This window comes from Lepidochelys kempii, chromosome 15 (assembly GCF_965140265.1).
Source record: "Lepidochelys kempii isolate rLepKem1 chromosome 15, rLepKem1.hap2, whole genome shotgun sequence".
In the NCBI taxonomy this organism is placed as follows: domain Eukaryota; kingdom Metazoa; phylum Chordata; order Testudines; family Cheloniidae; genus Lepidochelys; species Lepidochelys kempii.
This window is the reverse complement of record NC_133270.1, coordinates 697,441-709,841: the sequence shown is the minus strand read 5'-3', so window position 1 is coordinate 709,841 and position 12,401 is coordinate 697,441. Positions and strand designations below refer to the sequence as shown.

General features: G+C 55.6%; 1 protein-coding gene across 1 annotated transcript in view; it reads right to left on the bottom strand.

Annotated features, from left to right (window-relative positions):
* Nucleotides 1-12,401, bottom strand: part of TBC1D10A (TBC1 domain family member 10A) — a 43,867-nt gene that overhangs the window by 17,537 nt on the left and 13,929 nt on the right. The window contains exon 2 of the mRNA XM_073313379.1: nt 4,180-4,279. Coding sequence (XP_073169480.1) covers nt 4,180-4,279 — 100 coding nt within the window. The remainder of the gene's footprint in view (nt 1-4,179; nt 4,280-12,401) is intronic.

The following is a 12,401-nucleotide window of genomic DNA, read 5'->3' as shown; positions in this document are numbered from 1 at the left end:
CCAGCAGGATAGCTGACCCAAAGGTGAAGTGGCACCTGAGCCCGGCCCTGCACCGACAGCTGGAGGCTGAGGGATTACCCATGCACTGGTCTCTACTCAGCTCGGCAGCGCCTGCGCAGCTGTATAGTCACCGCCAAGCTCCGCTCCCCCCACCTATGCAGGAGGCTGCACACAGGGACAGTGGGAGTAAGGACCGGGTGCAAGCCCTGCAGCGCAGGGAACGAGGATGCAAATCTGGGTGCTGAACACAGCCCTGAGGAGATGGCAGCCCAGCCATGATGCCTGAGATTTTTAGGTCGCGAAAGCTCACCTGGAAGCTCATTCACCGCAGCCCTTTGGGCCAGGGATGGGAAGAGCCGAGGCCAGAGCTGCAGCATCCCAGGCTTCACAGATACTGTGTCTCAGGCTCGAGGGCTGAACCGATTTTGGTAGGCTCAATTTTAAGCACAAGCAACATCCAGAGTCCTGCTGTTTCCATACCACACTGGGCCCTACGCTGGTGGGCAGCCACGAACTCTGCACTGTCCTCCCACGTCTCCCAGCACGAGCACTGTCTGCTCGCATCATCCCGCAATAGTGCGGCCAGCTCAAAGCTCGGCCTTCACCTCCTCTCACCTCAGCCCACCTCCCACTCCCAACAGCAAGGATTCTCTGGGTCTTAGCTCTCGACTCCAGCCTGTGCACAGCTCTGCCAGCCATCCTCTTCCCCACTTGCAGCCCCGTGGCCTCCCCATTCGGATCAGGAGCCAGTTCAGAATCACCCCCTGCCAGGATAGCTCAGCGGGCCTCAGCGCCCCTCTCCTTCCTGCCCACTCAGCCAGTCAGGCACCAGCAACCCCTGTCCCTGCTGGCGGAGAGCACCTTCTCTGCAGCACCTGCCCAACCTCCCTTTTCAGGGTCGCTGCTGACTAAGTCTTGCCAGTTTCACTTGTTACTTTAATTCTAGTGTTTTGGGGATACCGCTTGAATGAGTACTTCTCCCCAGGTCACCTGTCCGGATCCTTTCTGGGGGCAGTGAGAGACAGGAAGGGGATCTGGACCAAATGCCTGGTGGGCAAAGTCTGACAAGATAGGAAGCGATGCACAGCAGGGAGACGGTGAAGCTGGAGCAACATGCCAAAGCTGCGTGTCTGGAGGGCGCACGGGAAGGAAGAGCAGGGAGAAGCAGAAGTGAGGGTGCAGGCACCTGGGATGTATTGCTGAGCAAATTCTCCAGAGCACTTGAGAAGGGCTGAGCGAGAACAGGCTCAGGAGGGAGTCTCGGCATGCCAGGAGATCGAGAATCCTGGTTAAGTCTCGGTGACAGAGACTCGCACGCCCCACCCACCAACTCTACACACACCTGACAGAAGGCTGCAAGCCCAGAAGCAGAGCAGTGAGGAGCCTCAGTGCTGGGATTTTACAGGGAGTCCCCAACCCCGGGAACAGACTTCCCTCCCCACAGCCTTAGCCCTGCCACCGATGTTCAGCAAGAGGTGCTGGCAGCCCTCTGTTATTCATGGAACACAGGCCAGAGCCTCTGGTCGGCTTGAGGAGAAGAGTCACATTCTGGGGCAGTGCAGATGGGAACTGGCTTCTGCCTAAGCCCAGCAAGCCCTCCCCAGCAGAGACCCTGGGTTTATCAATCATCTACCAGCCCTTTGCAATGGGATCTGGACAAGTGTTTGCTCCACGGAGACATGTGACTCTGCTGGGCTGTGGCAGAGCCATAAATGCTGAGCCTGGCTGTTGGCTTCATGCTCTGGCTCCATTCAATCGTCTCCTGGCACTAGCATTAGAAGTTCCCCTTTCCTGCATTGCTCTGTACAGAGGAACAGTGGAACGGACAGGTCAGGCAGAAGCAAGGAATGGGAGCTCAGTTCAGACCTGTCTGTGCAACTGCCTTTGCCCAGCCCCAAAAGGGAAGAGGATTTGGAGAGTTTGGTGCTTGGGAATAGTGTAGAGACTAAGCAGCCTGTTTTCTCCAAATGCAGCAGAAAGATCTGGAACGAGAAGGGAGGGCAGGCTTTGGACTAAAGCAATGGGACTCGCTTTCCATTAGGACTTGTCCATTTCAGGCTGTCCCACCCTGAAAACGTGCACAGGAAGGCAGTGAAAAGATGCATGAATGGCTCACGTACAATGCCCGAGCTGATCAGTGAGGCTGGGGAGGTTTGAGGGGACCCTTACCACAGATGCACATGTGCAGTGCGTGATCATGTTTCCCTTTAACCAGTCCCACAAGGTGAGAATGAGGTGACACTAAAAAGGAATGCTGAAGCCCAAGGCACACACAGCATAGCATGCTCACAGCTGGATTTCAACAGGCCAGGATAAGGGACCATTGACATCAGCAGCTAAAGATAAGAGACGTTCAGTCTTGATGCTTCAAGGTAGGGAGGTCTGCATGAAGGGAGTTAACCCAAAAGAGCCTTGCACAGACTGGACAGCTGTGGTCCTGCCAAAAAAATCACTCCCAGCCTGGAAGCAAGCTGGGACTCTTCTGCTCCTGACAGCTAGCCCTGGACACTCAGCCCCCAAGTGCAGCACTAGGAGGCTGCTCGGCACTTTCAGTCAGACCCTGGGTGCAGTACTGCAGAGATCTGTGCAGGGATCAGTCCTAGCTGCAAGGAGGAAGTCTCTCAGGCTTGCGAGCATGCAGGTGGGGCACCACTGCAAGGCTGGAGCCGGCGTTACTAGCAAGAGGCCTTGGCAAAAGCAGTTTGATTGCCCAGGAGCTTGCCTGGCCTGCTCATCCGCCTTCTCCTGGGAGCTCTGTGGACTTGAGTCAAGCAGTAAAATGAGTGATTGCTCTGCTCAAAGAAACAGCACAAGAGTTAGGAAAGATGCTACTAGAAGCATCCTCAGCTGCATTTGGTTTTTTTAGGGACGGTAACAGAGAAACAAGTGGGAGCCAGGTGGGCTCTGCACTCCAGACAAATCTGCCAAGGGGCAAAAGAAGAGCAAGAACCTTGTTTGCCCCGTACCAAGGGCCCACGAGTAACAGCAGGGCCCATCTCTCAGATCCCAGCGACAGGGATGGATGCAGATTGGAAATCTATGGGAAATCTCACTGACCTAAATAGAGAGGACATAGGAATCTAACTTCAGGGCAGAGTGCCAGTCCGCATTGGAGCCCGATGCTGCTCAATGGGCTCCAATGGTCCCTGAGCCTTTGGGCACTGCAGCAATACAAACACAGACCTAGCTAAGACACTGCACTGAGCTCTGCAGTTCTGTTCTTCATTTTTAAAAAGTTCAATCCCCTCCCAGTAATGACAAAACAGACCCTGGCACAAGAGGAAATGGCTCCTCGGAGGGGTTCAGCCAGCAAGTGGCTATACTGCCGCCAAGCCCTTAGCAATGTCCATTCAGGTCCAAAAAGGAAAAGTTACAGACAAAAACTAGGAGTTTGAGATTCCCATGATGCCAATGAAATGAAAGGTGCCAATGAAAACGCCGTTTGAGTTCCCCTTGCTCCGTACTTGCAATGCAAACACTTCAGCACAGGCGTAGGGAACAAAGAGCCAGAGGTGAAACTGACCAGCACATTGACATTGTCTGAGCAGACCACGCAGCAGAGCAAGCAGCATCAATGAGGAAACGTGGATTTCAAGCATTCAGGGTTAAGTCAGGTGTTAGACTCAGAAGAAATTTTGCTTCTAACCTTTAAGCACCCCTCTCCCCATGCTAAGACTGGGCTGTGGCTCAGCTCCCCAGAGCTGATGTCTGAACATGGGACACTGCCTTTGAAGACCCTGGGGAGATGGGAACGAAGCGGGCCAGGCCCCTCTCCCCTTCACATTAGGGCACCTCCCAGTGGGGGAACAGGAGGCTGCTAAGGCAAAGCTGCCACGCTGCAGCAGCTAAAGCCAAACAGCTCCCAGAAAGGCAGAAGAGGGCACCACCCAACCCCGCGGTTCTCACACTGGATGAGAGAGGCCTATCAGAAAAGCTCCCAACCCAACTCCCAGGATGAGTCAGCCCATGATCAGTCCTCTGCTCACACCTCTGAGCACCCTGCTTGGATGAGCACAGCTGAGACATCCGGAGAGGGAACTCACACCAAGGAAGGAAACCGCCAGCCCAGGGGGCATTTACGCAGACCCTCTGGATCCCAACACCCCAGAGCGAGAACTACCAGAGCCAGGGTTACGGGACAGCTGGGAGAAGAGCACTGGAGCTCTCGGGTGCACTTACCTTCTTATGCTTCTTGGCCATCCATTTGTCCCAGTTATTGAGCATGTCCAGCCACTTGGACTCCCTCTGCCTCAGAACCTCTAGTGGCACCTCCTCCAGCCTTGGGGACAGGGGAGAGAAGAGACAGTGTCACATGGGGCAAAGCCGCTCCAGTCACAGCAAGTGGAACTGGGAGCCTGCAGCCCTTTCAAGGATTTCACCTCCAAGAGCGCCTGCTCCATGTGCCCTAGCCCCCGGAGCACCCGGGAAGCTGCTCTAACCCACCCAGACTCCCTAGGACAATGGGGTCTGGAGAAGCGCCTGCTGAGAATCCCCCTCGCATACAACCCTCTGCACTCCCCATGCTCGTGACCCAGACCTCTAACCCGGGGCTCAGCTTTGACTCCCCCCACCATTCTCCTTGCACATCCAGGCAGCATCATACCTTGCTGCATTCCTACAATCCAGGCTGCTCTGTCCTAGCCCCCGACGCTCCACCTTGTTCTTCCAGACTGCGTACAGATTCCTCTTCCCGGCCCGCTGCTCTGCCACCTCCACTGGCTCCCACCATTTCACCACCGGAGATGCCAGCGCCTTGGTCCCATCTTCGAGAACCCTCCCAAGTGCCCCTTCTCTCCCTAGCCTTGCATCTTGCCAACCCCCACCTCCACTGCACTAGCAATGACACCAGCCTGGCCTGCCCATTCCTCTCCTTTCACCCTTCCTGACCCACCCGCAGCCAGCTCCCCACGTCTCTGCCTGTCAGACACTGAACAGCTGCCACTTGTCAGATTGTAAGCTAAGCAAGGCAGGCACTGTGTCTGGATAGTCTGGACAGAAGCTAACACAATGGGGGCCCAGGCCTGATTAGGCCCCAAATACTAAACCTTTAACAGCAGCAATGTAAGTTAGTATCTGGTTCCTTAGACAGAAGCAGGAGAAAGAACAGGATACAGGCGCCATCAAGCTACTCCAGAACCCTGGAGCAAGTGGGCCACTCTGCCCACAGAAACAGGCAGCAGCCCTTGCCCTGCTCTGCTGGGCAGGAGCATTCTTCAGAGCTCTGAAGAACAAGACAGGGCAGGGTGCTGCGCTAGCAGACAGACAGACAGAGGCTGTCAGTGACGACTGGCAGCACCAGTTTCTTAGGGTGCACCTACACTGCAACAGGGAGATGCAATTACCAGGGCAGCTAGAGGAATATGCACTAGTTTTGATTGTGCCCATGTTCTAAAACCAGCAGTGTGGCCATGGTGGCCCAGGCTAGCCATCCAATAGGGACTGGAATTGGGTGGTTAGCCTGAGCCATCATCCATACCGCTGTAGTCACATTGCTGGTTTTAGCACACTAGTTGGATCCAAGTAAGCACATGCATGTCTACCAGAGCTGGGCATTACTCACGGGTATCCACTAGCCTGATCCTGACCTCGGCAGCCCAGGAGGCCTTCCAGCTCCTCTGCAATTCCTACCAGTCATTTTCTGCACTGCCTCTGCTCCCTGCATTTGGGGGATGGATTTTGAGAGCCTGGGCTGGAGTCAAAGCCAGCTACCAGACATCGCTCCAACCCCCTTTTAACAGCTTCAAGTACTGCCAAGGGGATGATTCAAAGCCAGGGTCCAGGTCTGGCAGAGATCTACCTCCCATCAGCCCCAGACTGTCCTACAGAGCAACAGGAACACCTGGGCTCAGGCCTGGGGATCCAACGGCAGATCAGCCCTGGCTCAGAAGGACGCGCTCGGGACAGGATGGACTTGAGAGCTCCTGAACTTGGCAGCAGTTTTACTATCTCCACTCCATTAAGACTTTTACTGGGCGTAAAACAAAGCCAGAGCCCTCTTCCTCCGAGGCCAGCTCCTGTCCAAAGGAGACCAGCCTGCCAGCACAACACAGATACTATCCCTCAGCACAGCACAAGCCCTGAACTAGGGAAGCTAAAGAATTGGCACCAACCCACTGCACAGAGGGGCAAGAAATTGAGTTAGATCCTGCATCCAGGAATAGCCTGTGCTGTGCCCACAGGAGTAATCCACATGCAACTTGGATGGCACCTGCAGTAGAAGGGAGACAGGCCTTTCACACAGGCTCCTTGCCACTCGTGCACCAGCCTTTAAACAGCTGTGCGCACCTCCGCCAACCCAGGAAAGATGGAGCCCAGCAGGCGCTGGGCTGGGAACAAGCAGCATGTCATGAGAAACTCGATTCAGATACCCTGGGGGAGATTTTTAATACACATCAGGAAAGTGACAGCCTGTAACACAGCCTTCCCCCACCCCCGGGTATTACTGTACACGGCTTCCTGCAAGCGATACGGTGTGGTGCTGAACCTTGGAATGCTAGTGCCCATGTCACCCCAATAGCGCTGAGCTACAAAGCAGATACTCGAAACCTCAAACCAGCACAGTCTGAGTTTAGCCCAGATCTGATTTAGCCATTGTACTACACAAGCTCAGGCAGAAGGGGGGCAGTTTGGTCACTGCGCAGAGCGAACAGCTATAGTCACAGGACGTGTGGAATAAGCATGTCCCCCATTAACCTTCTGCAAGAACCAGATATACCACAGTCGCAGTCACACCCTCACTTCTGCTTTCAGTGCAGAGCCATCACGACCAGGCTGTGCCTCTGCCTTGGGCCGCACAGGTCCTGGCTCCGCATTTACTGGCTTTGCCAATACTGGAGCGATTTGACTCCAGCTCTCCCCCAACACAGCTCCCACAGAGCAGGTGCACCAGGCATAGCACAGAGCACAGCAGGAAGTTTGGTGCAGCCCATGGGATGATGGCCAGGCCTTGCTCCCAAATGACCCCGGCCCGATCCGACTGACACCAGACCCACCAGCTTTCCAAGGGCCCGTCCTCCCAGCAGAGGGACTCAGTGCTGCAGCAACTCCAGGAGTGGGGGTTTCAGTTTGGTCCAGTCGCATGTCAACAAGCTGAAGAGGCAGCCGCCAACTGGCCCACTCCCCTCCACTGATTTCACATGCCCGGAGCGCACAGCCAGCAGCTTGGGGAGTGATTGGGGAGCAGGAGGGCTTGGCTGGACCCTTTGGGCTCTTCATCACCTGTGTTCAGCTCCCACCACATGGGGAGAGACAAAGCCCGCACTAGCTGAGCTAGCCCTCCCTACCCACAGGCCTGCTTGGGGCCTCCAAGCCTCCTCACCGGGCCCCGGGGCACAGGACAAGGGCACACGCGTCCAGCAGGCAGCGCCATGGGAGCCAGTGGAGGCGTTACTGGGTACCAGGGTCAGGAAGCAGGACTGCCCCCAAAGGGGAGATGCTGGCTGGCTGGCCGGCCAGCCAGCTCCTGGAAGGGAGGCTGGGCAAGGCTGTCCCCGAAAAGGCGACTCCAATGCTCGAGTGAGCTGGGGGCTGGAAGGGTCCCATGCAGAAGAGGTAACTGGGGAAGTAGGGCATATGGGGACCACGTCAGCACCTCTGTCACAGGGAGACAGAGGGTGGTTTCTTAGTACATGGCGCATGGTTAACTGCCCACCACCCTGTGGTCAGAGCTGTCTGTGCAGGGTGACCCAGCGAGCCAGCCGCTGTCACCAGCCCTCACTCTGTGCACGCAGGGGCACATCACCTCCTCCCCACACCACATGGGTCCCCATGGCAGGAAAGTAACGCAGCCACAGCAGAGAAGCCGCAGGGACAGGAGGACACTTCAGCCCCTAGCGCTCCAGTGAGCTGATACCAACTCACGCTGCAGCTGCCTTGGGCAATGGACTTCATTCACTGGCACAGCTCAGAGGCAGTTACCCTGGCAAGCAGCACTTGTTAGTCTACAGCCCCAGAGGCCAACAAGGCTGGTTCCTCGTGGGCGGTCTGCCCCACACCTGCAGGATTCAGCTCTCCAGGCCACCAGGGCAGTTCAAAACCAGCGAGTGGCTCATGCCAGCTGACTCTGGCTAAGGGGCTGTTTAATCATGGTGCAGATGTTCAGGCTGAGGCCAGACTCCAGGACCCTGTGAAGTGGAGGGGTCCCAGAACTGCAATTAAACAGGCCCACCAGCCCACCCCGCAAGCCTGAGTCAGTTATCACAGGCAATACGCTGGCATCTAATTGCAGTGACACATACCCATAGTCTACAGCTCTTAGAGAGGGGTCAGCTGCTGTGACTCCAGCTGGCAAGGAGCATGGGCCCAGGGCTCCCTTCAGAGGAGCAGGATATGTTCTACTAGGTCAGCAGGGAGAAAGAGCACCCGAACCCTCTCCTGAAACCCACAGCCCAAGCAGCTCCCCTCTGCAGCCTCCCATGCCACAGCGTCAGACAACAACAGGGAAGGTCATTCCAGGCCAAAGTCATGGTTTTAAAATAATTATGCAAACTTATTCCAAAACTCTGCTTCCCTTGAACAAAACAAGCCCCCCCCACCACACACACACACACAGAGCTGCACAGGATGCTCCCTTATTCTCTGTCTCTCCCCCCCACCCTCCCCCAAGCCCAGTAGCTGCTCCCTTCTGCCAGGTAGTTAATGGGATTAGCTGTCTCACCTTCGGTCAGATGTTTGGAAGGCTGCATTATGGCACGCTCCTCCAAGTGCCTAGTACCACTACGCAACAGGCCTGTGAAGAGCATGCCAGTGCCACGCTGAGCGCACGCCAGGCTTTCTGCAGGAGAGAGGAGTCAAGGAGCGGGAGGTGCTGGGGATTGGTCACTGGATACAGAGCCTGTGCTCTAGCCCGCTGGGCCCAAGACAGCACAGGCTGGAAATCGTTGCCATCTGATGGTTGTTTGGCAGCCTGCATGAAGTGAGTTTTGTGGCATCTCAGTCCAGTTCCTAGTGAGAGGAGTCACAAGGCATCCCTCCCACAACCATGAGTTGGCAGGCTCAGCAGAGACTAGGAAGGAGCAGGTGGAAGGACAGCCTAGGGCCCAGACGGGGACTCCGGGGACTGGGTTCAATTCTTTGCTTTGCATGAGCTGGGACAAGTCATCGCTCCACGTTGCTTCCCCAACTGCAAGCTAGGAAACATACTGGCCCCCTTCTCCACCCTTCCCTTTGGCTCCACAAGCTCTCTGGGGCAGGGGCTGTGTCTTGCATTGGGTATGTACAGCGCCAAGCACAATGTGGTCCTGATCTTGGGGGGTGCCCTAGGTGCTACTGGAATACAAGCAACAAGACTAAATTCCCCGTTATGGGGGACAGCACAGAGGGATAAACAGCCATTCAGTGTAGCACCTTTCACCAACACTAAATCTACTCTGGAAAAGCTCTGCAAGACAGGCATGAGGACCAGGGCAGAGCAAAGGCTAGACCCTTGAAACTCTGCAATCAGGCTGCCACTTCAGAACACCCCTGCGCCTCACTGCTCTTTGCTGATGCTGACTGCACACCCAATAAGACACCGCCAGAAGACATATGGCCCAAAGCAGGCAGGTAGAGCTCCCTACCCCAGCAGATCAGCACTGCTTCTGGGGCGGGCACAGCAGAGACCCTGTATTGCTTTGCAAACCTGAACCAACCTCAAGCCTATCAGAACAAAGAAGCATTGTGCAGCATCTCCTGGGTCGCTCCCCCTTGGCGCCAGGTGACTGGCTAACCTCTCTCAGAGGTACACAAAGGGCTGTTCAGTCCACATTGGGGCACAGCAACGGGGGAGCTTGGCTGTTTCAGCTCACTCCACACACAGCTGGGAGCTCTGCTCAGCTAGTGAGCATAGAGCTTCATCCCATGAGCTCTGCGACTTCAGCCATCCATCCAGAGGGGGGCGCTGTGACCATGACCCAGCCCAGGGCCCTGCTGATGGGCCCCTGAAACAGCAGCAGATGGCATCACTGATCCAAGTGGGGCATCTATGGGAGATGAAGGGTCAACCCCAGAGATGGCAGGTGACCCTTGCTCCCAGCTGCCATTCGAGCCCACCTGGCCCAACTTGGGGATTCGGCCCAGCTATCCAGGTCAGCTGGCCCCCCAACACCCAATGAAGTCCAGGGGTGAGGAGTGTGCTCAGGGGGTTAGGCCCTGTCTGTTGAGCTGGAACAAGCTCAAATAAGGGGGTTGCAGGGTCCAGATCTATCTAACATGAGAAGGAACCCACCATACGGGGTCAGGACGGTGGGCGGGGAGGGAAGACTCGGTAGCTGCTGCTGAACGCTCTGTGATCTGGGCCCCTCGGGAGGCTCAGGTGTCCCCCGAAGGTGGCTGGCACAGCTGTGCGCACGCAGGGATTCCTGCCTTTGCGTCTGCTTCTCCATGGCCAACCGCACGGCCATGACCTGACCCCGCAACACCAGCACGTCAGCACACGGCACTTGAACCATGCAGAACCGCCCCGATGGGACAGGGCCACTGGTTTAAAATTCCACATGCGCATCAATATTTTGCTGGATCAGGAGGATATAGCACATGCTGCCCAAGCCACCAGCCTTGGGGATCCCAAAGTTCCCCACACATCCCATTCTGATACCAGCTGACGTTCAGGGACTGTCGAGAGCCCTCACCCTCCAGCGAAGTCACCTCCCCTCTGCTCTAGAAGCTACCCTACACATGGATGCAGCGGAGGGAAGCGTAGATTACAGGGCAGCAGCTCTGGAACCCCCCTACAGAAGAGCCCCTCCAGCTAAACCATTAGCCTCTGACCCGGGCTAACTTGCCTGCGAGTGCTCCTTACCATGCATAATGCCAGCTCCCCACTGCCAGCCCTTCGCAACATGGCAGCCACACAGGAGAAGTGAGCCACCTCTATTAGAATTCTCTTAAAAAGCATTCATTTGTGGGGGAGGGGAGCTCTGTTCCTGGAAAGAACTAAGGGTCCTTGCACAGCCCTGACTCCATGGGGATGGGCACATGAGAAGGGACAGGTCAGTGTGACCTGGCAGCTGTTGGTTGGATGGTTTAAGAATCAGCCTTTGCCCTGACTCCATGCCAGCACCCGCACAAGGATTCCCCCCGCCTCCAAGAGGGATTACACTACCCAGAGCCAAGCTTCCCTTTACAAGCTAGGGCAATCCCCTCTCACCGAGATGTGCTGGAATGGCAGAGGAGCCTGTCCATAAAATGCTGCCATGCACCAGCCCAGGGTCCTGTATTGCTGCTCCCACAGCATGTGGCAGAGGCAGCAGCTCCTTCCCTGAGGAGTAAGCCCCTCACACCCCCACAAAAGACACTGACTGAAGGAGCAGCATGAGGATAGGTGGGAAGCATCTCCAGAGATCCTAAAGGCTGCAGGCGGGGATCTGAAGGGGAGAACACGATGAAGACCAAATATCCCCCATCTCAAAAAGCAAAGACCCCGTGAGTTGTTCCCAACTATTTGGATTACTGCATCCTAGCCCCGGAAACTAACACAAATAGCTTTGGATTGACATCAGTCCTTTCGCACCCACAATCCCAGCAAGTCAGGACCAGCAAGTCAGAAACACAGGGCCAAGGCTGCGCCAAAGGGAGGGCCAAGGACCAGGAAAACAAAGCATTAGCTGAAGCGGATTAACAGAAACAGAAACCAGTTACTGGAATTCAACGACATGCCACAAGCAGAGAAAGCTCCCTGTATGGAAACAGGAACTGCATGCGAGAATGCCATCAGTCATGAGCAGGGGATGCAGGAGAGGCACAAGAGCCCTAAGACAGGTTTCAGAGTAACAGCCGTGTTAGTCTGTATTCGCAAAAAGAAAAGGAGTACTTGTGGCACCTTAGAGACTAACCAATTTATTTGGGCATGAGCTTTCGTGAGCTACAGCTCACTTCATCGGATGCATACCGTGGAAACTGCAGCAGACATTATATACACACAGAGATCATGAAACAATACCTCCTCCCACCCCACTCTCCTGCTGGTAATAGCTTATCTAAAGTGATCATCAAGTTGGGCCATTTCCAGCACAAATCCAGGTTCTCTCACCCCCTCACCCCCTCCAAAAACCACACACACAAACTCACTCTCCTGCTGGTAATAGCTCATCCAAAGTGACCACTCTCCCTACAATGTGCATGGTAATCAAGGTGGGCCATTTCCAGCACAAATCCAGGCTCTCTCACCCCCCCCCCCTTTTCCCGGGGACACACACACACACTAACTCTCTCTCCTGCTGGCAATAGCTCATCCAAACTGACCACTCTCCAAGTTTAAATCCAAGTTTAACCAGATCCATAAACCTGGAAATCCTGGGCGCCCCATCATCTCAGGCATTGGCACCCTGACAGCAGGATTGTCTGGTTATGTAGACTCCCTCCTCAGGCCCTACGCTACCAGCACTCCCAGCTATCTTCGAGACACCACTGACTTCCTGAGGAAA